The sequence below is a fragment of the Pseudorasbora parva genome, chromosome 3 (assembly GCF_024679245.1).
Source record: "Pseudorasbora parva isolate DD20220531a chromosome 3, ASM2467924v1, whole genome shotgun sequence".
Taxonomy (NCBI): Eukaryota; Metazoa; Chordata; class Actinopteri; order Cypriniformes; family Gobionidae; genus Pseudorasbora; species Pseudorasbora parva.
Genome location: NC_090174.1, coordinates 34708405 through 34736089, shown reverse-complemented (window position 1 = coordinate 34736089; position 27685 = coordinate 34708405). Strand labels below are relative to the sequence as shown.

At 37.9% G+C, this 27685-nt stretch overlaps 1 protein-coding gene across 2 annotated transcripts; it reads left to right on the top strand.

Moving 5' to 3' along the window:
* Nucleotides 1-204: 204 nt before the first annotated feature.
* On the top strand, nt 205-16504 carry erlin2 (ER lipid raft associated 2). 2 transcript variants are annotated; one of them, XM_067438594.1, is made up of 12 exons: nt 205-321; nt 1092-1196; nt 1314-1395; nt 1473-1519; nt 5395-5456; nt 5661-5786; nt 8677-8750; nt 9539-9597; nt 10704-10795; nt 10932-11021; nt 13885-13964; nt 14185-16504. In XM_067438594.1, the coding sequence occupies exons 2-12, from the start codon at nt 1093-1095 to the stop codon at nt 14362-14364; spliced, it is 996 nt and encodes a 331-aa protein (XP_067294695.1). In that variant the 5' UTR covers nt 205-321; nt 1092; the 3' UTR covers nt 14365-16504. The 2 variants fall into 2 exon arrangements, with proteins under 2 accessions (XP_067294695.1, XP_067294696.1); XM_067438595.1 differs by having other exon boundaries at nt 212-309.
* The last annotated feature ends 11181 nt before the right edge of the window (nt 16505-27685 follow it).

Sequence of the window (27685 nt, the reverse complement as noted above, 5' to 3'; positions counted from 1 at the left end):
TTTGGATTTGTTTTTTTTATTATTATTATTATTTTAATTATTATTATTATTATTATTATTATTATTATTATTATTATTATTATTAAATAACTGATGAAAATAAAGCAAAGCAAATCAGTTCGTCTTCGTCACTTCCCTCAGCCCAATCCTGCTCTGATAGGAAGGTATTTGTCCCCATCTTACGGTATGAAACTCGAACAACAGTGGAGAAATAGGTCAAACTGTGGTGACGTCAGACGCAAACGAGCGTCGCTGTGTATTTCCTCATCGATCGCAGGTGTCTCTACCGGCCATCACGAAGCAGTTACAGTACGTACTTAGGTAACATCACTTTTAGTTCGCATTCATCCACAAAGTAATTTGTGTTGTAATCTCCCGTTGACAGGATGTCTGAAGTATTTTGTTTGTACACATATCTTTTAAAGCTAGCTAGTAATGTTATCAAATATTGGTTCGATTGCAGCTTGTCGCCAGGAGAATATTTGTGATTTTGCCATAACAGTAACTCATTTGTAGTACTGTATCGATTAGTTTGTGTAACACCAAGAGAAACCCCACAGCCAGCGGCAACTTCTGAACACTCAAGTCGTGTATTTAACGCAAGGAACAATAACTCCGAGTTCGTATATTATTGTCTCTAAAACCATTTAACGCACGCTTTAAACTCTCTAACGTTAGTCTGGTGCTTACTAAACGGAGGTCTTCATTTGTGGTCCTTTCAAACACTATACAGTCAATAAAACAGACAGTTGCATTCAGGTCTTTGTGCTTGGTCTCCTCAATCCTCTTATCAACAAAGTCACAGCAATGTCAGTGTTCCACATGCTCTCTCCCATCTGTCATGATCTCGGTAGTTTTCACTGGGTTTCACACCAGTAATGTTGTTTAGCTGTTACCCATAAAACACAAAATAGTCGTTTCAGTCGTTGATGCACAGCGAACATGTTGTTTGCTAAGATTACAAAACTAAAAAAAATCTGTTTGAGGCTATAAATGGTAAATTATGCGAACATTAAAATCAAATAAGTTACTGTTGAATGCTTGGAAATGTACTTCAATTGGGTACTAGCATATCTTTTTTTTAAATTCAGAATGACATTAGGAGCGATTGCCTCTGTGATCCTCGCCATAGGAGGAGCAGCAATGTTTTCTGCTCTTCATAAGATTGAGGAAGGACATGTGGGAGTTTATTACAGGTCAGTTGCTCAAGATTTTCCACTAATCTGATCCCGAGAACCAAGTAGATTCTAGTACAGAGCATGTCAGTCTCTACTCTATGGCTTGTATTTACTGTGTCTCTTCTCTCCTCTCAGAGGTGGAGCTCTGCTGACCGCCACCAGTGGCCCTGGATTTCATCTGATGCTGCCGTTCATTACTACATTCAAATCTGTACAGGTAAAAGGCAGATTTTGTATGAATAGCTAAGCATATAGTTTTCTTTTTCTTATTGCATCCTTTCTCTTTTCGGAAAGACCACCCTACAAACAGATGAAGTAAAGAATGTTCCATGCGGCACAAGGTGAGGTTAATTGTTCATTCAGATTCATGTGCGTGCAAAGCAAGATCGCCAGCGTCGGTCAGTGTAGGCGTTTGGTTTTCTCTATTGCTACATACCAGAGCTGCTGAAGTGAGACAGTGCACTCAAAGGCCCTACAGGCTGTAAAACATCTAAATTTGTTGTTGCAGGGTGAAAAGAGACTGTGCACTGCGCCTTAAGGGTGTACTCACACTAGACGCTCTGAACCTTGCCCGAATGCGTTTGACCCCCAAAGCCCTGGTCATTTGACAAGTGTGAGTGCTCCATTCGTTTGGCCAGGCCTGGCCCGCTTGGAAGAGGTGGGCCAGAGCGTTGTTCGGTTGGGCTTGAGCGTGGTTCATGCAGTGTGTGCGCTATCCGAAAAGCTGTGCGCTACTGTCATTATGAACGCAAACATCAAACTATTACTACTTGGATACACTTGTCAATTAAATAAAGTGTTTTTAGGTTTATAACAGCCCGGGGTTCTATTTCACAAAACTAGTATAAGGGGTTAAGCCGGTATGTCTTGGTGATCATACCCTAAAGTCACACTCACACCAAGAACGATAACAAAATATAACTGTATATTAGCAGTTCACTTGAGTGTGTTAAGCATAACGTTTGAGCCTCCGCAAGAGGTTTGTTTGCATGCCAAGCAGGTTAGTTTGAGCTTCTGCTTATGTTTGCAGATCAAGGATATGTGTGAATAAATTCAGTCTGTAGTTTCAGTCGTAGATCTCAATGGAGGGACATAAATCTCTCAGATATCATCAAAACGATCTTAATTTGTGTTCCGAAGATTGAATGAAATGAAAGATTGTGTCATATAATGCCCATGGATCAGCTAGTTAATGTCATCTTGTCTCACCGGATGTTGCCTGGGCATCTATACACTCTAGTATGAGATTTCCCAAAATGAAGATGAATATGTCAACAGGTTGGCTTGTGTTATGTTTTTTATTCAGGATAATGCTTCCACATGCTTGGGTGACATGACTGCGGATGTTTCTGATGGTAGCTCTTTATTTGCCAATCATCTAATGCAGTTTTGCTCTGATAACGGTTTGATTCTCTACAGTAAATTGCATTTACCTGATAATAGCTTAGATACACTTACATCAGTGATGCATGGCACACGACTTCATGGTTCGATCACTGCATGTTCACAACTGATGCACATGATTCCTCAGAGGCCATAATGATTAATTTTGAACTTGCCGCCACTGATTATGTGCCTTTTTCTTTACCTACTTTTGTCTGCGAACAATGATATGCATGTAGGGAAAATGGACTGGTCTAACTTGACTGAGGAGGATCTTAAATTATATGGTGTTAGGTCTGATACATTGTTGAGTTATATTGATTTACCTAAAGATGCAGCTGCATGCTGTGATATTAATTGTAAGAACCTGTAACATGGTATTGAGCTATGTCCCTTGTATGATAAGATTGTGGAGTCGCTTCTTGCCTCAAACAGGGCTCTGTGCAAGACCAAGATGTACAAAGGCAAACCAGGCTGAAGGGCTTTTAAAGCTTGGGCTGAGTCAGGCAGACATAAACATGGCCTCTTATTTAAATATAAGAAACGGGCAAATGCTAATTTTAAATATGCCCTATGTTCCATTAAAGCAACACTATGTAACTTTTTTTGTGCCTAAAATTAAAAAAAAAATTTATATAATGAGTGAGTATGTCATAAATTCATGCTTAAAAACCATGTTTTGGTCTGAATCACTACGGTACACTTATAATAAGTGTTTATATTCTGACTGTTTTAGTCCAGCTCCGGTCTGCGCCACTGCGGAGTAACCCAGTACCTGCATGACTCACCATAGACATAAACAGAGAGAAGTAGCTCTGGTTACGTAAAAAAACAAACAAAGAAGTATTAAGACATATTATACTGCGCCCCATAAACACAAACAAGCCTAGAAAAAAAACACAGAACCAGCCCATTAAAGGGTTAGTTCACCCAAAAATGAAAATTCTGTCATTAATTTCTTACCCTAATGTCGTTGGACTCCCGTAAGACCTCCGTTCATCTTCGGAACACAAATGAAGATGTTTGTTGAAATCTGATGGCTCAGAAAGGCTTTCATTGACACCAATGTCATTTCCTCTCTCAAGACCCATAAAAGCACTAAAGACGTTGTTACAAAGCCCATCTCACTACAGTGGTTCTACAATCATTTTATAAAGCGACGAGAATAGTTTTTGTGCGCAAAAAAACTAAATAACGGCTTATATAGTGAAGTTTTGAACGGTTATGAATCAGCGTATTGATTCATGATTCGGATCTCATGCCAAACTGCTGAAATCATGTGACATTGCCAAATCATAAATTGATAAACTGATTCATAACATTCAAAACTTTGTTTTGAAATCGGCCCATCACTATATAAGTCGTTATTTAGTTTTTTGCACACAAAAACTATTCTCGTCGCTTCATAAAATAATTGTAGAATCACTGTAGTGAGATGGACTTTTTAACAACATCTTGAGTGCCTTTATGGGTCTTGAGAGAGGAAATGGCATTGGTGTCAATGAAAGCCTTTCTGAGCCATCAGATTTCAACAAAAATATATGAATTTGTGTTCCGAAGATGAACGTTGGTCTTACGGGTGTCAAACGACATTAGGGTAAGTATTTACTAATATGATTTTCATTTTTGGGTGAACTGACCCTTTAAGAGGAACGAAAACGTAATGAGGTCTTACTCGCAAGAAAACTGCAAAATAATTACCCACATGATTTCTGGAAAGAAATAAAAATCTTTGCCACCGAATAGTGATTCTGTAAGCGGTTCTGAGGAAATGACTCAGTTGTGGCGAAAACATTATTATGAGATGTTCATTTGTTTTTAAAGTGACTCCTTTGCAGTGAGTAACATTGATAGTGGTGAGGATGTGACTGGCTCCCCATGGAGAGTCCGTGATGCAGTTATGAGGTTAAAAGATAATGAAGCAAGTGGTATGAAAAGGATATCTGCTGAACATTTACAATTTGCTTGTAGAAAACTCTGTCCTTTGCTTGCCATTTGTTTTACTGGATTTTTAAAAAAATGGTATTTTACCTGATTCTATCTTATCTGTTATATTAGTGCCTATTATTAAAGATAAAGCTGGCAAAATAAATAACATGGATAATCACCCCCCTATAGCTCTGCCCAGTATTTTGTCCAAGGTCAATGAGAGGACATTACTGAATAAGTTAGAACAGTTTGTCCTGACCTTTGACAACCAGTTTGGTTTTAAACCTAAACATGGCACAGATATGTGTATATTTGCTTAAAGGGAGATTTTAAATTTATATAACAGGCATAATTCCACAAAAACTACAGAAAGAGCAGCATGCAGATACTCAGTGTAGCATATAATGATTGAACTAGGCTGCTGCTTAAGTCAGATGTTTTTCAGTGTTGGCGTGCCAACTTCTGCTGTATAGTGCTGCACAATATCATGTACATGTGTAAGAGCAGGGCAGGCTAACTGATTCTGCAAATAGCATAATTTTAACACTGACGAACCCGACATTAAGTTCAGTCAGGTTCTTCTTCAGTATGTGGAACCACTGGCGTTTTAGTCTATATGTGAATATTGTGGACTCGTCAGTTTTTTTTAATGTAGTTTATTCCTGTGATGGCAAGGCTGAATTTTCAGCTGCTATTATTCCAGTCTTCAGTGTCACATTATCGAAATCATTGTTATATGCTAATGTGGTGCTTAAGAAATATTTCTTATTATCACAGCTGAAAATAGTTGAAATGTGGAAATCATTATACAGGTTTTTTTTGTTGACGTGACGTGCTTTGTGCAATACTTTTTCACACTCACTTATATATGTTCACTAATTCAACATGCTGTTTTGCTTTGCAGTGGAGGTGTAATGATCTACTTTGATCGCATTGAGGTGGTGAACTACCTTGTTTCCACAGCAGGTATAATTATATTTTTTTGTCATGCATAAAAGGCTTTTAGAGGACATTTTCCTGGGCCCACTATGAAACTTTTAATATAGCCTGCTTGCCCACATATTTTATCCCACTTCCCATGAATTTAAACAACGACTCAGACTATTACTGTCATTTATTTTATGTGCCCTATTAATCTCTTTCTTAACATCATTGTATGCTCTGTTGCAGTTTATGGCATTGTGAGAAACTTCACTGCCGACTATGACAAAGCTCTGATTTTCAACAAGGTTCACCATGAGCTGAATCAGTTCTGTAGTGTGCACTCACTTCAGGAGGTCTACATAGGTCTATTTGGTATGTGTTTTCTTGCTAATAATGTCTTGGATGATTGTATACCATTAAACTTGGTAATATTCTGCTGCTTTAAGACTCACATTTTAATGCATTCAAAGGTATCTCACTTGCAGTTGAGAGCAAATGCCACTTTTCAAATTAATTGGTGATTTTTTTTAAATAATTTTATGGATATTTTTCTCTGCTAAAATGAGTGCTAAAGACATCCTAACTACACTATATAATTCACTAGGAAGATTTAAGAATTAGAAAATAGTATGTTTTTCCCCCTAATACCTTTATTTATGTTTCGCAATTAAACTTAAAGGGTTAGTTCACCCAAAAATGAAATTTATGTCATTAATGACTTAAATACAGGCGTGGAACAACATTAGGGTGAGTCATTAATGACATAAATTTCATTTTTGGGTGAACTAATCCTTTAAAGTAATTAATTTCTTCTTAAATTTCTTTTGGGAATTCCGGATTGAGGGATGATGGGCGTAGCTCTGTTGAAATCCTTCCTAAAATCGACTATTATACACTTTATTACTACAGTTAACTTGAGCAAGCCTGTGTGAAAGATACGGAGGGAGTTTGCCTCTAGCTCGCTTGATCTAGAAGTCATACTTTGTGCCCCGTCTAATTCTAATTAGACCCCATTCACATGCATTATACAAGAAACGGTTGGAGTTAAAAATCTTAATTTGTCACGTAGGAGCCTAATCTCGACTCTCTATAACTGTATAAGCAATGTCTCCCCACATTCTTTGTAAGATGTCAGGAGACTGTGGGAGAATGATTTCAGGGAGGAATTTGCAGATGATCATTGGAAGGCGGTGCTTGACTCAATTCATACCTCATCTCCTTGTGTCAGGCACAACGTGATACTTGAAATAGTTTTAAGAGTACACTTAACTAAGACAAGGCTGGTGAAAATCTTTCCTAATATCGATCCTTTATGCCCTCGCTGTAAAGGCCAACCAGCAGATTGTATACACGTTCTGGTCATGCCCTAGGCTTGACACATTCTGGACCAAAAAAAATCTTTGGCGCCTACAGTATTATACTTCAAAAAAACATTACCCCCAACCCTGTAAGTGGCCTCTTTGGTTTTACCCCTGAAATTCACCGCCAAATCTGTCCCCTTATAGCATTCACTTCCTTGATTGCCAGGCGTCTCATCCTTGCTCTCCTGGAAGGAACAAGCACCCCCTAGTTTCATGGATTAGAGATGTAATGCATTTTCTAAAACTTGAGAAGATCAGATAAACCCTTAAAGGTCCCCTTCTTCGTGTGTTTTCGAAGCTTTGATTATGTTTACAGTGTGCAATATAACATGAGTTCATGTTTCGCGTGTAAAATAGTTTATTTATCTGTACAGCGCTGTTTTCACTGTGGAAAGGTCCCGCCTCTTACCATAATGGGGAGATGCAAGCGTTGAATGCGCGCTCTTCTCCACGTAGGAGAGCAACAAGACCACGCCCCCTATTTTGCGTATTCTTGTGGGCGGAGGGTTAGTCAACAAATGGTTCTAGTGACGTCATTCATGCAAGGAAGTGCAGGGGTGTAGTCCAAACCAGGTGTTCGCTGTAGGCTTTGAAACGGTACTACTGTTAAATAAAATCGCTTGGCATTGAACTTTGAGCTTTATAATTTTATAGGTATTATTTATGCTCCAACAGCAACATTTCACACTAACTAAAAAGAGTGAGTTTGAAAGGTGGAATTGCGAAGAACGGGACCTTTAAAGTCTGTATTCACGCATGAAAGAAGGTCTGGACCGCCTTTTTGGAGTACTACGAGAGCTTGCAAACTCCATTAAATAAGGTTGACAAATGCCTGGTTTAGACTACAAGATATTTTTGTCTGTTATGATAGTCACTGTGTCAGATTATGCGATTTTGACTCCTAAAATCTTTGCTACTCGACCAATCATCGCTTGTTGTCACGACGTGCGTGATGTCACTGACTTTCAGAAACGAGAGTGTAAACAAACGATGTCTGAAGCGGCGTGTTTTGGCTGTTTTATGTTTAGAAAAGCGCAAAAATAGAAAGAAAACCTAACAAAAGACATGTTCCTGGCTTCCTGGAAGAGGACATTATGGGCTGTCAATTCTCCAAAGAGAACTTGAGGTAAAATATTGTTCTTTTTATATTAAATATTTAGTTATTAGCCAGTAGTAAAAGCTTGCCACCACAACGTATTTGTAAAACATCTATTAAGCTTACATTCCAGTAACGTTACTCACTAGGTTGCTGAAGAGCTTCCGCTATCGTTCGCCAGCATTTTTCTTATTCGGTCGTGGTAGTCCGTCGATGACACATCGTATAGGCAGGAGTACTGTTGCCACAGCTCCACGAACCTTTCCTCCATTTTAAAATACCACCTAAAGTTAGCCGCTCCGTCATCTCTCATGCGTTTCGCCGTGTTTGAAAGCTGTGTATGAAAACTGTCTGTGCTCCGGTTGGTCAGCGTCACACGTGACGGAACCCGTCGTGAAGGACCGCAAAAAAATTAAACATGCTAGTCTTTCTGTTGTGACGTCGTGAACTATCGCAGACGCGGATTCGGTTGATTCAACACACTATACGAGATGAAACGATCGATTCTTGCGTCCCGACGTCCATTATCGTTTACGAATCCCTACGAAACCTTACGTCACACAAATTCGGGCTAATATCGTGTAGTCTGAACCAGGCATAAGGAGTTATCATCAGAGTTAAGCTGCAACATCTCCCCCCCCCCTCCCTCCTTTTTTTCTTATTTTTTCTTTTACGTTGATAAATAAAAATAAATCATAAATAAATTAAATATTTGCAGTTGTGTTGTGATGAAAAAATGTATTAGATGTATCTTAAGTTCTGTGTATCATCATAAAGTGACCTGTTGTTTCATCTCTGGCCTTAGATCAAATAGATGAGAATCTAAAGCTCACACTGCAGGAGGATCTCACCAGCATGGCACCTGGACTCATCATTCAGGTGGCAGTTATCCATTTTCTCTTCCATTCCACTAAGTTCTGTTCTTGTCAACATTCTAACTTCTGCACAGGTTATACGTTAGTACTTACTTAAACAGATCCTTCCAATCAGGAAAGATAACCATGGTCTTTAGTAACTCATCAAAACATTCAAGACTTTATCTGGTTTTACATTTTGTTAGACCAAAGATAGGATGCTGAATATAGTATACTTTTTGTGTATTTGTGCATGTGTTTGTCATTCTTTATTTAGCTTTGGTTTGGCAGGATTCCGATTTCCTTCATCAAATCCCTTTGGTACTTAACCAAGTTTTCACAGACTCGAGCAAAGATCCACAAAGCAGCCTTTCTCATCAACTGTGCAAGCAGTACATTTCCATTTTTTTTGCTTGTCATCTGGCAGCATTAAAATATGTAAACCTGATTCATGCTTCCTTGGAGCCTGAATTTTCTAATGGAACTTTTGTGGGTAATGTGTCATTCACTTGATAAATAATGAGCTGTGAGTTACATAAGGAGTATTTGACCATGTCCACCTCATTTAGTTTTGAGATCCATTGGTTCTGACTCCTTTCACCAGGCCCTTCCAGAAAAAAAAAGCAAGCACACACAGACACACGCACGCAACAACAAAAACCTGTTGCGTAACAAGGTCTCCGTGTGAGAAGATTGTTCTGGCATTTTAAGTTATTCTCTGTCTCTGTCTGTCTGTCTTGTCTTGAACATATTTTCTCATACTCTCTCCTCTCTTTCCTTGGTCCCTCCTCTGTTCCTCTCCCCTGTAAGCAGGCAGTCCGTGTTACCAAACCTAACATTCCAGAAAGCATTCGCAGGAACTATGAACTAATGTGAGTTAATGAAAGCCATTTGCATGTTAAATAATAGCTATTATGATCTTATTGTTACAACCAGGATCCAAAATGAACTTACAACTAGTGGAATGCTGTGGCAATAAATGTGTCTTACTGGCCATAATGTATACATTTTACCTCTATGACCTCTTATTACCTCTTCTTACAATATTTTTTATTTATTATTAATCTTGCATATTAGTGACACACCTCATCATACACAAAATGAGCCACTCACAGTTCTGGAGGGAAAAGTGCATAAGTATCTATTTTCTGCATTTGTTTGTGTATTTTTTTTAATATACCGGTATTTGAGTCACTCTAATCACTCCCATTAGTGAGGCTCAGTTAGTGTATTATGTTCCCCACTGGCAAGTAACTTTGTACTCGCATCTGATGTGTGGTCAGTCTTAATTTTGGAGCCTGGTTACAGCTTAACTTGCCGTTCTATATCTAAACTGCAACACTAGTTTGGTCTAAAGCAGGGGTTTTCAAACTCTGGTCCGGTGACCCCCCGGGGTCCTCCAGAAGGTTCTAAGGGGTCCCCAGAATTTTTTTAGATAATTAAAAGATAAAGCAAAAATGGATAAAGTCTACTGACCAATCTAACGGTTTAATTTCTAAACGTTTCTCATCTTGTTTACCTTTCAGAATTGTATATGTTTGCTTTGTATCTTGCTAGTGAATTTTTCTCACTATAGTCCATTTTATCATGCTCACTGGGTTCGTAGAGCAGAATTTTTAATGCGGTACACAATCTGCTTACCAATACATACATTTATTGTGAAAGTTGCTTATACAAGTAATTTTTAATTGAACACCTTCGTCAAGTTTATACGTCCAACATTAATTATATCCAATTTAAATTTGGAAACAATGTGGTATTTAAAATGTCATACTATTTATCTAATAGTTTAAATGTTTTTTCATACATAAAAATATATAGATGGACTTAAGGGGGTCCCCCATAAAGGTGCATCATATATGGGGGTCCTTGACATCGTAAAGTTTGAAAACCCCTGGTCTAAAGTATTCTGACAGTCCTTATCAATTGAGCTTGACTGAAACAGAATCTCTCTTTTTTACTTTGTCTGTCTCCTCAGGGAGAGTGAGAGAACAAAGTTACTGATTGCAGCTCAGACACAGAAGGTGGTAGAGAAGGAGGCAGAGACAGAGAGGAAAAAGGCTGTCATTGGTGAACAATGTTTTTTTCTTTTTGTTTTCTGTATTTAGCCCGATGAGCAAATTTGGTCATGTTGATTGGATCCTGATGAAGTTATTGCTCATTTTTAAAGTAAAATAATGTTGCTCTGCTTTTTTCATGGCTGCAGAGGCAGAGAAGGTGGCTCAGGTGGCTGAAATCAAGTATGGCCAGAAAGTTATGGAAAAAGAAACCGAGAAAAAGATATCAGAAATTGAAGGTAGGTGAATGTGTGTAGTGGTCAATTCCTACGATTTATTCTGAAGAACGATGTTCTTTCTGTTCATCCAGAAAATGTTTTATCACATTTTCCACAAACATATTAAAGGATTAGTTCACTTCAAAAATGAACATTTCCTGATAATGTACTTAGCCCCATGCCATCCAAGATAGTCATGTCTTTCTTTCTTCAGTCGAAAAGAAATACAACATTTTTTGAGGAAAACATTTTTAGGATTTTTCTCCATACCCATTGTCTTCAATGACAACCAAAATGTTAAAGGTCCAAATCAATGCAGTTTCAAAGTGTTTAGAAGGGCTTCAGAGGCTCTGTTAGCTCCCAGACGATGAATAGGGTCAAATCTAGTGAAATCAGTCATTTTCCAAAAAACAAAACAAAAAATTGTTCTTGTTCACAAAGCTTTGTGGGCAAAGTTATGTGAAAATGAAACAAGCAAAAAACTAAACTACAGAGAGAATCAATGATTGCATGGCAAAGACAAATGCAAATGATAACATGCAAAGCAAGGCATTGTCATTAATGCTAGAGTCTAGACATCTACAAATCAAACCAGTGTGTCTACTGACAGATACCATCTTTCTTACAAAAAATGTATTATGTATGATTTACTATCAACTCATTATGCACTATTTACATAGAAATGTTAACCCGAATCTGGGAGGTCAGTGGGAAATTATTATATTATATTATATTATATTATATTATATTATATTATATTATATTATATTATATTATATTATATTAATTATATTATATTATATTATATTATATTATATTATATTATGTTATATGGATAGAGTTGATAGTAGTTGTATTTTTTACTCTGCTGTTTTGGGAATGTTCTTTTTAAAGTTAGGTTTCATTACATTCTTACAGTAATACTGAAAAAAATACTCTTGAGCCAATAGACTGAATCACACATGCTAAAAGCCACAAGGTTTTATGGAAACATTGGTTTCCAGGAAATGAAACAACGTCTGCGATGTTTGGACTAATTTGAAGCTAAAATCTGGGTAGAATAAGAAATATTCTTTTCTCAATGATTGTGCAAGATTCCGTTGTTAAGGCAGATGCAAGGACTGTTTATTCTAAATATGCTTTGGAACTATAATAGTTTATTATTATTATGCCGTTATTCATTATAACACAATACAGCATTTTCTTTGAAGGGCAATTCAGGAATGGGACACCATTTGTAGAGGTGTTTTAAACAAATGTAAAGACTTAAGTCCTTTAAGAAGTTTGGTCACTTGGTCACTTCATGGAAGTAATTTTTTTCATGTTCATATGACTCCAGGTGATGAATCCTTGCAATTCCTTTTAAAGCTAGATGGTGGAAGAGTATAAATCAACATATAAACAGAAAAATTAGAATAATAATTATTTATTTTATTTTGATATTATGCACATTTTAGTCTATATTTAATCCATTACATATGAAGTTTAAATACGTTTCATAGGTATGAAATGTGTTAAATAGTAGATACATTGTAACTACCTGCTAGGTTCAAAGAAAAGACGGCGAGTTCTAAAGTTCAGTGAACAAACACATACTGTATAAAGTATTCAAACATGTATATTTACTTGCAACAATTATATAAACTGCAATAATAAGAAATTCCTGTTGTTATTCTTGTACTGTCACGGTAACATTCCAGGTAAATAAATTACATTGTCTTTTATTGCTCCTTTACAATTGCGATTTTAAAGGTAAAGTTATTGTAATATATTTATTATGCAAACTATAGCATATGTTATATCTTGCATGTTTAAAAGTTGTTATATAACTTGTATAACAATATGATACAAGATATGACAAAAAATTTGTGGCACTGTTAGAATGACTGCTAGTACAACAGATATGATGAATTATTAAGAAATGATGTTTGAGGTATCAAAGTTATATTCAATGCTAGAGCGAGTTGGGTAGAAAGTCGATGCTTATCAAATAAGTCAATCATAATAAAAACTCCCAAATTCAAACTGCCAGATTTGTTTTTTTTATCAAGAAGGCCTCATTATGTCTTGATCTCTGACAGGGTTTTTAACGGGTATAAATGGGCTGATGTTTATACTGTCTCGTAATCCTGTTTTGGTCTTTCCAGCGGATACTGAAACTGGCCAGAATGTACTTTGCTATTCTCAAATGAGTTTTGAATACTGGTTGTAAAACTAGTGACAAATCTGGCAGGAGTGCAGCTCAGTCTCAGTCATTTTCCCCCTACATTAAGTTTTTGTAGTTTTAAAAAGTCGTAGTTTTTGTTATTTTTGGACCAAAATGTATTTTCAATGCTTCAAGAGATTCCAATTAACTAACTGATGTCACATTTGGAGTACTTTGGTGATGTTTTTATTCCCTTTCTGGACATGGACAGTATAGTGTGAATACACTTCCATACGCTGTCAGACTAAATATAAAATATCTTAAACTGTGTTCTGAAGATGAACGGATGTCTTATGGGTGTGGAACAAAATTAGGGTGAGTCAATAATGATATAAATTTCATTTTTGGGTGAACTAACCCTTTAAGGTTTTTAATTAAATAAATAATACTTTTGAAAAATATATTAAACATCATGCACAGTCATATCAGTCGTCTGCTTCATTGTAGGTAGAAGCTGGTCGCCTCATGGCAGCCGATGTGTTTAGATAATAAGATGCTTTCACACTATGATGTGAAATCATCTGGATGAATCGCCTGAATATAATCAGAAGTGTGAAATGGGATGCTTAGAATGAATTTAAATCGCATTGACACTCCTTCATCACACAGTTCTGACTGAATGTTGCTGTGATTTCATATGTTTATTTTGCACTCTCATTTGTTTTGATGATTTTATAGACAGCGCTTACCTTGCTAGGCAGAAAACAAAAGCAGATGCAGATTTCTACACCGCACAGAGAGCAGCTGAGGCCAATAAGGTAAACTTTTAAAACTGAACCCCACCATTACTGTGCTCATTGCTTTATGACCATGTGTTCTCTCCTCTCCTCTCCTCTCCTCTCCTCTCCTCTCCTCTCCTCTCCTCTCCTCTCCTCTCCTCTCCTCTCCTCTCCTCTCCTCTCCTCTCCTCTCCTCTCCTCTCCTCTCCTCTCCTCTCCTCTCCTCTCCTCTCCTCTCCTCTCCTCTCCTCTCCTCTAGGTCAAGCTTACACCTGAATATCTCCAGCTGATGAAATTTAAAGCAATCGCAGCTAATAGTAAGATTTACTTTGGAAATGAGATCCCTCACATGTTTATGGACTCGGGACCAGGAAGCTCCTCCTCCGCTGCCTCCAAAGCCATAGACGCCCTCTCAGAGGGGATACTGGACTTGGAATGACGAGCGATGGGGTAGATCTCTGGGTTGTAGCACTGAGAACAAATGAACAGGTAATGAAAGAGACTAATGGCCAGTACATAGACTGCATTGGTACAGTCAGTGCAGCTGAAACCACTTCAGTAAAGTACATGGTGCTTTATCAGTGGGACAGAAACCCTGTACCTGTGTCTATACCCTGGTGACTTGATCATAAGCCAGTGGTGCTTGAACAGAGTATTATAATTTTCAATAGATTAGAACGTGGCAGTTTCAATTTGAATGTGACAATGTACGCACGAGATTTGTGCATGTTTTGAGTATGTCAAGTTTAAAATTAAACAATCAATCATTTTATGTTGGGGGTTTTTTATACACTGAGGGATTGGGTTATGTACTTAATAGACATTAGCATATTGAAGGCTCTTATACCTCAGGGATTGTTTTATTGGGTTTACTTTAAATTACATTTTTTCTTCAACAAGCCCCTTATAATTAAATATGTGTGTATTAGATTAGGTTGTGTTGCAATTTGTTTTGCATTTCCGCTTATCTTGCCAACTGTCCTTGACTGAAATTTGCATGTATGCAAAACAACACGATCACCAACATTAAACGGCATATAAATCAAAGCTGAATGAATGTTACTGAATGAAATGTTGACAAATAAAGCAAGTTTGCCTCTGAATGCTTTACATTTTAATACAGTATAGGTATTTCTAAGTCCGGGTGATCACTTACAACTACTTACTTAAAACAGTTCCCAACTACATTCCTGGAGGCCCACCTACAGTGCACATTTTACATGTCTCCTTTGTCTGACACACCAACATCAGATTTTGGAGTCACAACTAATGTGCTGATGACTTGAATCAGGTGTGTTTGATTGAGGAGACATGCAAAATCTGCGATGTTGGTGGGCCTTCAGGAATGTAGTTGGGAACCACTGTTTTAGACCACAAGGGTGCATCTAGATTTCTAGGCTATCCGTTGCAGGTAGTTCTGGCAATAGTTAGAAGAATGTTTTGTATCATTGTCCTCTTGAAAAATAAATTCAGGCCCAATAAGAAGACACCTAGATGCCAAGTGTTCTAATCATTTTGGCCACCACTGTATATTAGTGTCATATATATCATCCAGCCCTAAAACTTTGTTTAAAAAACTTGTATTTATTTAAAAACATCCAGTTATGCAGAATATAATATGGTAAATATAAATGACAAGTTTTTAATACAATACAATATATAGGGTATGTTTTTAGCCCACAATTTCAGAGAATTATAACTGCAAAGTTTCCCTGCCTGGAGTCCAGTTGTTTCTTTGAATTGCGGTTATCCATTTGCTTCTTTTTTTGTAGATTTTAGCAGTCTTTAAAAATATACCTCCGATTTGGTCAAATATATTTATGCAGTCAATCTCAAAGCTCTTTTCCATTTAAACTGTATGTTTTTCATGGCATTCACACTGAAAACTAATGCTGCCGCTCAGTCTTTCTGCCACTCGGTGGGGATAACCGCAGTCACTCCAGCTGATGGTGAAGTCACACACATACCCTCTATAGTCGAATTTCTCTTTTTTTTCAAATTTTCTCTTTTAACTTTTTGCTCAGTTTTGCTTTTTTTATGAAACTTGCCCACATTGAAGTTTTGATTAAAAGGAATGCATTAAGCTAGAATATAATGTTTATGTGGTTTATAAGCAGAGGGTCTGTTCTTTCTTTTGATGAATTGCATATTCAGATATTCATACAACAAAATATTCTGGGGGCCATGAAACTTAAGAACATGATCAAAAATGCTGGCGGTGTCTGGCAACTTAAAAAAACACTGTCGGGGAAAGAATCAATCTCATTAATGTTATTGTCTTTGAAAGTTGGGCAGCTTTAAGTTAGTTTAGTTGGACACAGTTGTTTTAGGCAAAGAACTGGTTATGTTATAAACATTGTAGCAGATTGTGTAATACTTGTTTAAAACCTCAGACAGAAACCTCAGAAATTCACAAAGACCTTTACTGTTCATGTCTGTTTTGCTGGGTCACTGAGTGTGTAGAATCACTTTCTCTTTTTAGTGTGATGTTAACTTCACAGTTTCTTTATTTCATGTACAAAAACAGTACTTAACCATTGGCTATGTATTTGTTTGTGCATTAAAGTTCTTCTCATGAGTCTTTGTGTTCAGATTTAATAATATATTCAGATGACATCCTCAAAAACATGCTTGGTACTAGGTCACTGTTACATTTACACTTAATAAACACTTTAATCCTATGTGAAAAGTGATCAATAATAATAATTAAAATGTATTATAATAATATAATAAATATAAAGTTATGGAGAAGTGTATATGTATTTTAAGGAGGTTCAAATACACATGCCGATTGACAAATCTTTCAAGAAAAAATAAATAAAATCAAGGGGAAAAAAGGCAGTTTGAGGTTTCAAGATTACCGTAATGTGTTCTTCTCCAGTTTTCTAATGGCCAGATTTACTCTTTTGCAGTGTCTTTGTGAAATGTTGGTTGACTTTGAGCAAATCATTTTTTAAAACTTGGACGGCCTGTGAGTATGATCACATTGGCTGGTTCCTTGTTTTTAGGGTCTTTAAAAAAAATCCAGAAACCTGCAGTGCAGTTTATGGGAACTTGAAATGAGAACGTTCGTGAAAAAAAAAAAAAAAAAAATGCTTTATTGTGCAATTTCCTGATTATGTTTGAAGAGATCATCATGGTAATAGAGAACAGCTGTTCAAAAGTGGTTGAAGTGTTACAGTTTCTCACAAAAGTGAGTACATCCCTCAAATTTCAGCAACCTTTTTAGGATATCTTTTCAAGGGACAATACTATACATGAAACTTAGTTATATTTTTGAGTAGTCAGTGCGCTGGTTGTATAACAGTATAAATTTACTGTCCTCTGAAGTGGTGATAATGGTTGTATAACCATACGAAGCCACATCACGTGGCCATTCATCACGTTCATGTTTTTGTCTGCTTCACAGGACCATACATATTTGTTTATTTTGTATTAGAGCAGTTAAAAATGGGTGCTTTGAGTACAATTCTTTCATATACTGACCACTGGATTGTCAACATGGCACCTCATGGCAAAGAACTCTCTGATGATTTGATAATTAGAATTGTTGCTCTCTACAAAGATGGCCTAATGCAGCTCTCGACAAAATTAAGAGACCACTTAACATGGATTTCTCAATGTTAAGTGGTCTCTTAATTTTTTTTTCAGAGCTATATATAAGAAGATATGTAACACCCTGAATTTGAGTTACATTACATTAGCCAGGGGTCATACAGAGGTTTTCCAAGATTGGTTTCACTCGGAACAGGCCTCACAAGGGTCCATTAAAGAAGCACCAGGGGATTTGTCCCTGTACGTCACTTATAATAAAAGCAATAAAAGCAAAATTAATAATAATAATAATAATAGATTTTATTTATAATGCACTTTTCATTCCGAAGAATCTCAAAGTGCAACAAAGGGGGGGAAAAAAAAAAAGAAAAGAAAAAAAAAGAATAACAAGTAAAAATATAGAATACTACAAACAATTAACCAACACAGAAAACAGAACAGAAAGAGCTGATGGTGAACAGAAACAGAGCTGATGGTGAACAGAAACAGAGCTGATGGTGAACAGAAAACAGCTGATGGTGGAAGTCTCTGTTAGCTCCGCAGCACACTGTGGTCCACTCCATGTTTTAAATTTCTCCCAGCGGCAGTGTCCTGATGACATCGCCGAGGCAGGACAGCTGAAGACCAGATGATGGGTCTTCATGACGATTCAAACGATGGGGATCGCTGCAGCACCATGCAGGAGGCAGAACATTTTTCCGGGCACTTCTGTGGACACACCGGGGTCGGCGCAGAAGTCCAAGCTGCTCCACGGCCGCAATGCAGGACGGAACAGCGGCGCAGCCGAGAAGCGGAACATCCCAACATCATGCCGGACGCCGATTACGATGGCCCAGATGACGCTAGCCCGGTGCAAACTTCAGCCACCATGCAGCTTAAGCCCAAGGGAGACCACCAGTGAGCAGTCGCGGCGAGAAACATCAAATGTCCTCCAAACCAGAACCAACCAACCGCAGCAATTCAAACATAAACATTAGAGAAGCTGTGGAAAACGGCGAAACGACGAACAACGTCCTCTCAGTGGCTGCCAGCAATCAGCAACAGCCCCAATTGTAGCTCTGACTGTTAGACTAGTCACAAACATAAGAAAATAAAATAAAATCTAAATCTAATAGTACATTAACATGATTTGTGGGTGGAGAAGCGGCGAACACAGACAACGCCAGCGTCCTCTCCCCCACGTTGCCTAGCAACCTGTTCTTACATGGACAGTAAATATGGATGTTCATAATACACGTAAGCTGAGTCATTTTGCTGTTTCAGTTGCAGAAGCTGGCTTCAAAAAACAGATGCATGAGTGCTGCCAGGCCAGCATTGCTTTAGAGATTGCAAATGCAGAAGGTCCGCATGTCAGTGCACAGACTGCATGGCCATCGTCTCAAAAGAAAGCTTGTTCTGAAGGTAGCTCACAAGAAAGCCTGCAAACAGTTTGCTGAAGACATCCTGTCCAAGAACACAGATTAATGTACCATGCCCTGTAGTCTGGTGAGACCAAGATAAACTTGTTTGGCGCAGTGTCCAGCATGCGTGGTGACACCCTGGGGAGGAGTTCCAAAATAATTGTCTTGCCTAAGAGCATGGTGGTGGTAGCATCATGCTCTGGGGCTGCATGAGTGTTGCTGGTGGGGAGCTGCGCTTCACTGAGAAAAACATGGATTCCAACATGTACTATTCTGAAGAAGAACGTTAGCCTCCTTTTAGATAAGCAGTTATCTAACATGATAACGACCCCAAACACGCCGCCAAGATGACAACTGCCTTGCTGAGGAAGCTGAAGATAAAGGTAAGTGGCCAAGTATGTCTCCAGACCTGCACCCTTTAAGCACCTGTGGGGCATTCTCAAGTGGAAGGTGAAGAAGCGCCATGTGTCTAACATGATGTCATTATGGAGGAGTGGAAGAGGATCCCAGCAAGAACCTGTGCAGCTCTTGTGAATTCATGCCCAGAAGGTTTAAGACAGAGCTAGATATAACAATGTTTCTCAGAAAAAAATATTGAGACGTTGGGCACAATTGTGACATGTTTACTTAGGGTGTAGCCTACTCACATTTGTTGCCAGCTATTTTGACAATAATTGATATGTTAAAGGGTTACTTCGGCGATTAGCATATGGCTTCAGTAGAAACCCTGGAGTATAAATGATTGTGCTTCCCCACAATCTTTTGGCGAAAGAGTTTGGCGTTTACAGCTCAGAAGGGTATTGAGAGTTGCTAGACAAAATTTAATTTATGTATTTTATTTCTGGAAAGATTCCTCCCATGACGCAAATATCGCGCGGAGGAATTGTTGGCCAGAGGTTTAAGATTACAGCCAGCAGAGGGAGCCATTTCCGCATGTTTTCAACTGCCGCGTGGGGGATGGGAGATCACACAGCAGCAGCTGCAGCCTCAGGCATTCATGTTTAAACGGTGCGGCCAGCAGAGCAAAGTAATGCTGCGTCCCAATTCGCCTACTTATACTACGTCCTAAAAGTATGCACTCTTTTTGTGAAGAAAAGGTATATACTTTTGAGTGTGTAGCAGAAAAGTATGCAAGCTTCGGGACACACTACTTCGCCATCTTTAACGGACTCTGTCGCTTAGTTACGTGCATCCCGTCACCGTTTATCTGCCCTGTCAATCATCGTCAGATTCGTCACAGATCAAATCCTCCACGTTCAGTTTAATCTCCTACCGTATCGGAGAGAAATGTAGCCGCTCGTTGATCTGCCATGTGTGGGTCTTTGTGGGTCAGAGACTCTCCTCATGTGTTTGCAGTTTAAATATAACGATGCATTTAAAAGTTAATGGCCAAACGTGTCATTAAAAAAGTTCACAATGCTGCTGCAGGTGAAATATAATGTGGACAACACTGAATAAATATATATTTGTCGGGTTAAATATTGATAGTTGGTCACTCAAACCCCTCTATCTAAACTTCTCTACTTAACCGTCGAACTCGCACATCCGTCATGTTTGTAGTTTTTTAACGCTTTTTATCCGCGTTTGTAGTTCTAATCGAATCCCCATACACCTCGCAGTGGGTTGTGGGCAATATCAGCCGTTAGAGTGCCCATCGATCCATACTGCGAATTCGGACCGGAAATAGTAAACCATCCGGGAATCTTTGGAATACTCTTTTCAACATACTACGATTTGGGACATACTAATTCTATTTTCGAATACTATTTAGGATGGATAGTATGCGAATTGGGACGCAGGGCATGTCTTTCAACTTCTCAAACTAATTCCTATGAAAGTTAGGCTTTCAAAGGCATGAACTGAAAACGCAGCAGACTGAACATGAGCTGTGAATCTATGCCGCGAGTGCCGTCGTGTTTAACTTTACCTCAGCTGAGTCAGCTCTCATCACGAGCTCATCCATGACTCAATCTGACTCCTGCAGCGTTTTGGGCTGTGAGACTCCCTTAGCCTAAATCACATATTGAAAACACACGTTCAGTTTTTAATTGTAGTGTCTGTTCTATAACTGAACTGATTTTATGAAGATAATCGTAGTCGCGGTGGGAGAGTGAACAGTGATTCATTAAAGGGGGGGTGAAACACTCAGTTTCAGTCAGTGTCATGTCAATCTTGAGTACCTATAGAGTAGCATTGCATCCTGCATATCTCCGAAAAGTCTTTATTTTTTTTATAATTATATAAGAAAGATTTGCTGTTCCGAGTCTTTCCGAAAAAAGCCGAGCGGGTGGGGGCGTGTCGTGTGAGCGGAGCTAAATAAAGACGTGTGCTCGCTGCTGCTATTGTGTTGAGTCGAGTGCGTCGTAAAGCTGTGTCATCTAGTAGTGGGAAGTTCGGATCATTTTACTGACTCGGATCTTTGAGTCTCGTTCAGCAAAATGAACGAATCTTTTTTCGAGTCATTTCGAGTCATTTCGTTCATTTCACCAAAATGACATGTTAAATAGCCCAACACATCTAGTACTTATGAAAATGTTGATCACATTTTAAAACTACATACAAATAAACTATAGGGTACAGCAACCAAAGCCAAATTATAAGAAACTGAAATGTTTAATTAATTGATTAGTTGTTGGGTCAGGCTATTGCAGTTTCTCTGTTAGTTCACCTCACCTCCTGATCCAAAACATTCTTTCTCTTGCAACTTCATATTTATCACGATTGTTCTCCGCCTCTCGTGTCTTCGAGCTCCTCGAGACGTTAGCTGTCGACTCGTCTGTGTCTGACTCTGATCAGATCTGGGGGCTGGGCCGCCCGGACCGTGCGTGACACAGGTCCGGAAACAAAAATGATTAGTTCTTACGAGTCTTTCGGGTTTGAGTCTTTCGTTCTTCCTGTTAGTCCCATAGAGTCTATGCTTTCAATAACGGAAACAGAAAAGATTAGTTCTTTTGATCGAGTCTCGGGTTTGAGTCGTTCGTTCTTTTGTCACGTGACTTGTCACCGTATAGAACACAAGTTCACAACCTTTTTAGTAAAAAGCACGTAGTTATTTATTTTATTTTTTATATTATTCTCAGTTAATATCAGACATATACAAATATGGGAAATATATTGACTATTCAAGTCTAACATCAATTCAATTAGACTAATTTTGAATCAACTGTGTGTGTGTGTGTGTGTGTGTGTGTGTGTGTGTATATATATATATATATATATATATATATACACACACACACACACACACACACACAGCATGTGACTGACAGCAAGAACGAAAGACTCAAACTCGAGACTCAAAAGAACTAATCTTTTCTGTTTCCGTTATTGACAGCATAGACTCTATGGGACTAACAGGAAGAACGAAAGACTCAAACCCGAGACTCGATCAAAAGAACTAATCTTTTCTGTTTCCGTTACTGACAGCATAGACTCTATGGGACTAACAGGAAGAACGAAAGACTCAAACCCGAGACTCGATCAAAAGAACTAATCTTTTCTGTTTCCGTTACTGACAGCATAGACTCTATGGGACTAACAGGAAGAACGAAAGACTCAAACCCGAGACTCAAAAGAACTAATCATTCGGAGATTCAGAGCTCATTCAGAGGCCATATGTTGCGTAATGCGCATGCGCGTTCAACACAAAATGAACGAATCACTATCTGAGACAACTCGGTAGTCCCGAGTCATAATAAAGATTCGTTCAAAATGAACGAATCGTTCATGAACGACACATCACTAGTGTCATCCCTAACAGCGGGAAAAAAACTTTATTCAAAATAAAAATATGGCTTTTAATCAGATACAGCCATACATCTATGATCCGGAATCAGACCCAGAGGCTGCAGTTGAACAGGAGCAGCAGCAAAAACGACTAGAGCAGGACGTCTCTATGTGGTACAAGTTATACACGAACTCTATAATATGCTTAGCGGCTTGTGTTATTTACATATTTATACTTGAATTATATCGTCGTATTTTTGTCTTTGAAGGTGTTCATGTGGGAAGTGCAGTTGTGCACGTGTGTTTGTGTGTTTACGCGTGGTTTGTGTAGACAGTAAGCGGACTGGTTTTGCACGGCAGGTTAAGTTAGTGTTTACATAGAAAGACATGGAATAGTAGCGCATTTGAATGAAGAAGCGTGCTTATTTAGTTCAACATAGGGCTGGGCGATACGGCCCAAAAAAATTATCACGATATAATTTAGCATATCAGTCGATATCGATAAATATCACGATAAATGTAAAATCTTTATTTCTTTAAAGTTTAAAGGCATATTTTTGCTCCTGAGTGAAATATGTAGAAAACAAACAGTTAGCTGTGGTTTTAAACTATCCTTTATTGTCAAAACATGACAAACACTTCCCAAACAAGTGAACAATTTATTTAAACTGAGGTAGATTTATTTATTAAAGTCTTAACTGTGGTCAGCATTTTTTTACTCAACACTATATATCAATAATATATCATTATACAGGGCTTGAAATTAAGCATGTTCATGTGCTTGTCCTTCAAACAAGTAAATCGTTCAAGCTTATCAAAGTAAAAAATTAGCTTGTCCGGAAAAGTGTGTTTGTGTTTGTGTGTTGTAAATATCATTTATTCTGAAGCTATATTCTCACCAGTGTTCAATCAGCTTTGACATATTTACATCTGCATATTTGTGGTTTTTATTTTTATTGAATCATTTGAAATTTGTGATATTTTCACCTTTTATAAAGGGCATTTTCCCTTAATCTTATTAAATATAGGCTAAGCTTCATGTTTCATTTTATATTTGTAATTTTGATCAATACATTACATTAAAATAAAACACTAAAAGGGCTGTTACCAATCAAATTAAATAATTTACACTGAAAAATTACAACAGCATTAAATAATGTTTTGAGATTTGTAGTTTTGAATAGACAAATAAGACATGTTGGAAAGTATGTTTAAAGATCAAATTAAACCACCAGTAGGTGTGTCAGCAGGTGGCCGTCTTAATGAGCGAGTCATTGAGTCGTTCATTTAAACGATTCATTCAAACAATGAATCGTTCATTTACACACGTTGCTGTGAGACACGTTGCGGTTCTGCTGTGAACGATTTTCGCAGCTGAAATGGAACAAAAACGCTCAATATTGCATAATATATATTTAATTGTGTAAGTAAGCAAAAAAAAGCATTTTAAGAAACATTTTGAGGCCCCTTCTCTTGCCTCACAGTGGATTGGTCCACTGTGCATCTCACCGACACACACACACAAACACACCTCACCGACAGTGGGCTGGTCGGGAGAGAGAAAAGTTCAGTATTTGTGGATCTCCAGTAAGGGCTGTCTAGTCTATTTTATTAATTTTAAACACCAGATGACATTATTTCTCTTTTGATACAGGCGATGCGGAGTCATTAATACATCACCAAAGACAAACAATTATGATAGCGATGTACAAGTCCGATGTTTTAGTGATTGTAGTTTGGTAACGTTAGCCTGTTGTAAATAAGTCACCCACTACAGCTAACAGGGTAATAACCCGGTGTGTGAATGTAGTTAATGTAGATTCACCGCTGTGTTGGGCTCAATGTTATATGGAAGAAATTTAAAGAAACACGATAATTTAATAATTAAATTCCGTGTGGTGAACGTGAACCTATGATAAGCAGTCCACGCAGGTCGCTCTGTTTTATGTCGGATGGGATCGCTAAAATATCTCCAAACCACTGAAGTTGAGCGAACTAACTTGTCAACGATTTCTGTGTCCTCCGAGCTGGCCGTGAGTGCTGCATTTTCTTCACTATTGCTCATTTTTATCGCTCCACTTATCTCCGATCCTCCAAGCCTGTCAGCCACAGACTGTAAACATTACCGCGTGCAGCACGCAGAAGCCTGGTCTGCAAAACGCATGCACAGCATTACGCATAGCGCGTAAGCATTATATCGAGAATTTATTGAACTGTTGTTATCGTTTTATCGAGGAAAATTATATCGTGATAATTATCGTTATCGTTTTATCGCCCAGCCCTAGTTCAACATATTTCCCCCCTCTTTGTGTATTGTTGTTTGGAGTGCTTTTACAATACACAAACATAAAGTTACACATATAGTGGCCAGCTAAACAAATGTACACGCACTACACATCGCATGCTCCATTGAGCAATTAACTATACGTGATCATGTTTGGGCTACTTGATGAGCATAGGCAAAAACACAGACATTTGAAGCAGTCTTACTCACAGCCTGCGGTACTAACGTTGGGACCTTTATCGTTGGGACTGCTCCATCCTTCAGCATTAGGCGATCGGAAAATCCTGTGTCGAGCTGGGCCTTGTTTATGAAACAGTCGGCACCGAAATGCAGCGAACAGATATAAACATTCGAGCAACTCAGTTGCTGATCCGGAAAAGCTTATTACATCCACTGTTGGCTTAACGCGGGGGTTTTGGGGAATCTGTGCAGGACTGTCTTGGTCTGGCAACCAAAAACGCACTTTTTTGGTGACATTGTTATGTGTGCAGCATCCTACAAGCCAGCGCTTTGATGGGCGTAGCCTGTTACTTTCGCTCTCTCCCTCTCCCTCTCTCACGCGCTTCCGGTAGAATTGTCCGTAAGGCCCATACAAGGAAATTCCGCCCCCATTAACGTCAAAGGGGACGCATGATCTCAAAAAACTTGCCGAAACTTATGACTAACCGGAAGTAGTATTTTTGACAAAGAAATACTCCCATCAAACGTCCACCTTAACTTTTGAAACTTTGTCTATGTTTAGTATGGGATTCCAAGTCTTTAACAGTGTAAAAAGATCAGTATGCATGAAACAGCATTTCACCCCCCCTTTAATCTAAGGTTAGTAGCTGTGGCTTTGGGAATGGCCTCAGTGAAGCATTCTGGGAATTGTTGTCTTTCATCTCCATGAGACAAAAATACATTTTCTGTCTTTTCTCAGTCTAGAAAGCACCAAATAAAAAAAATAATAATTTCACATTTCTACTACATTAATGACCCAGTTTAAAAACAGATTCATCTTCCCAGCACTGAAGTACTCCTTTAAGTTATTTTCAGAGTAACGTTACATCTATACTGCTATACAAGCAGCAGACCGACAACTCTAATATATATGTTTAATTTCTATTGTCCCTTGTGATGAAGATATACTAAAATGGTTGCTGAAATTTAAGGGGTGAGAAATTTAAATTTTTGTGAGATACTGTACATCAATATTTTCATATTTTTTGTCAATGTTAGAAGGAAATACACTGCACTGAACTAGGGCTGGGCGATAAGGAGCAAAAAATATATTGCAATATATTTTGCTATATCTCGATATACGATATATATCTCGATATCTTTACAGGAAAAATAACCCCCTAAAAACTACAGCAAAAACAAATATGCCAAATATCATAAAGTCATAATATTTTTATTGAAGTGCAAAGAGGTAGTCAGTTCATGTAGGAACAATGTGCTTTTGACATAAAAAAAAATCCCTGATCCCTGATTATCCCTGAAATAATAATAATTTAACTGTAAAATAAAAGAAATAATACATATAGCCTTAATTCTTTTCATTCATTCCATGCCTTCAAAACATGAATCAAAGACTCCCTTTTTTACAGTTAAAGTAAACAGTAAGCATTTTGCAGAAAGATTGGGGCATGACTGAGATATAAATAAACTGTTTTTTCATAGCACCACTTCCTGTTAAATTTGTATCAAAATTCAAACAGTAGGCTTGATGTCGCACTCTACTAAAGCGTGAGCGCCTCATAATGCTGATCATGTAGGCTACACGTGAGGCGAGCTTCCCTTCTTTTCCAGTTACAGAACGAAATACGAACGTCAGAAGGTAGGCTGTATGATACAGTACAGCTTACAGAAAAGCACTGCACTGTGTCTCAGGACACCCGGAATGTCGCGTTTTTCCCTTTTGGTTAAAACATACATAGACCTCATCATAATCCCGTGATAAGGCTGACAAAATAATAATAATTGTGATATTGCAATGATTTTTTTAATGTTTTTCAAATAATATGCGATCATTTTGACATTTTAACCAAAAACCATGCGATCAGTTAGACACAAATCATAAACTGACATGATTGCGACTGAGAGTGCGTCTCGCACCATTAGTGTCAATCACCTGACTGTGGGTGAAACTTGCGATTTGAACTATGATGAATTTAATATTTCTTTATGAATTTTAGCAAGCAGTTGTGTTAGAAGGAAAATCGTGGTCTCTAAACTAAGTCTTAAACAACGCACGCGCTTGTCAACATGATAATTAATCCTAACCTTGTTTTGGACGCCGCCGTGTTCAATAAGACGACACGCGAGGGGAGGGAGAACAAAAGCAAGGAGGCGGGAGGTGTGCGAGCACAACACAGAGAATGCAAACAAGCAAAGTGGCGGAATCAGAATTAAATATAAACAATATATCATGTCAAAATCCATATCGAGTTTAAAAAATATCTCGATATTTAAAATATATCGAGATATTTTTTAAACTCGATATGGATTTTGACATGATATATTGTTTATATTTAATTTTTATATTTAAACTGGCTTGTCAGTTTATGATTTGTGTCTAACTGATCGCATGGTTTTTGGTTAAAATGTCAAAATGATCGCATATTATTTGAAAAACATTAAAAAAATCATTGCAATATCATAATTATTATCACCCACCCCTACACTGAACAACATTTTTTCATAATTGTTTATGAACAAATATCTCTCCTTTTCCAGCATTTAATAATCTAATAATAGTAAAGAGATATGCTGTCTTCAGTTAGACAGGTAATACAAATTCTGTCATTCCCCTA

Coding starts and splice junctions, on each gene's coding strand:
- erlin2 (XM_067438594.1), top strand. CDS start 1,093: ATGACATTAGGAGCGATTGCCTCTGTGATCCTCGCCATAGGAGGAGCA. Junction 8,751..9,538: donor CACCTGGACTCATCATTCAG/GTGGCAGTTATC, acceptor CCCTGTAAGCAG/GCAGTCCGTGTTACCAAACC. Junction 9,598..10,703: donor CGCAGGAACTATGAACTAAT/GTGAGTTAATGA, acceptor CTGTCTCCTCAG/GGAGAGTGAGAGAACAAAGT.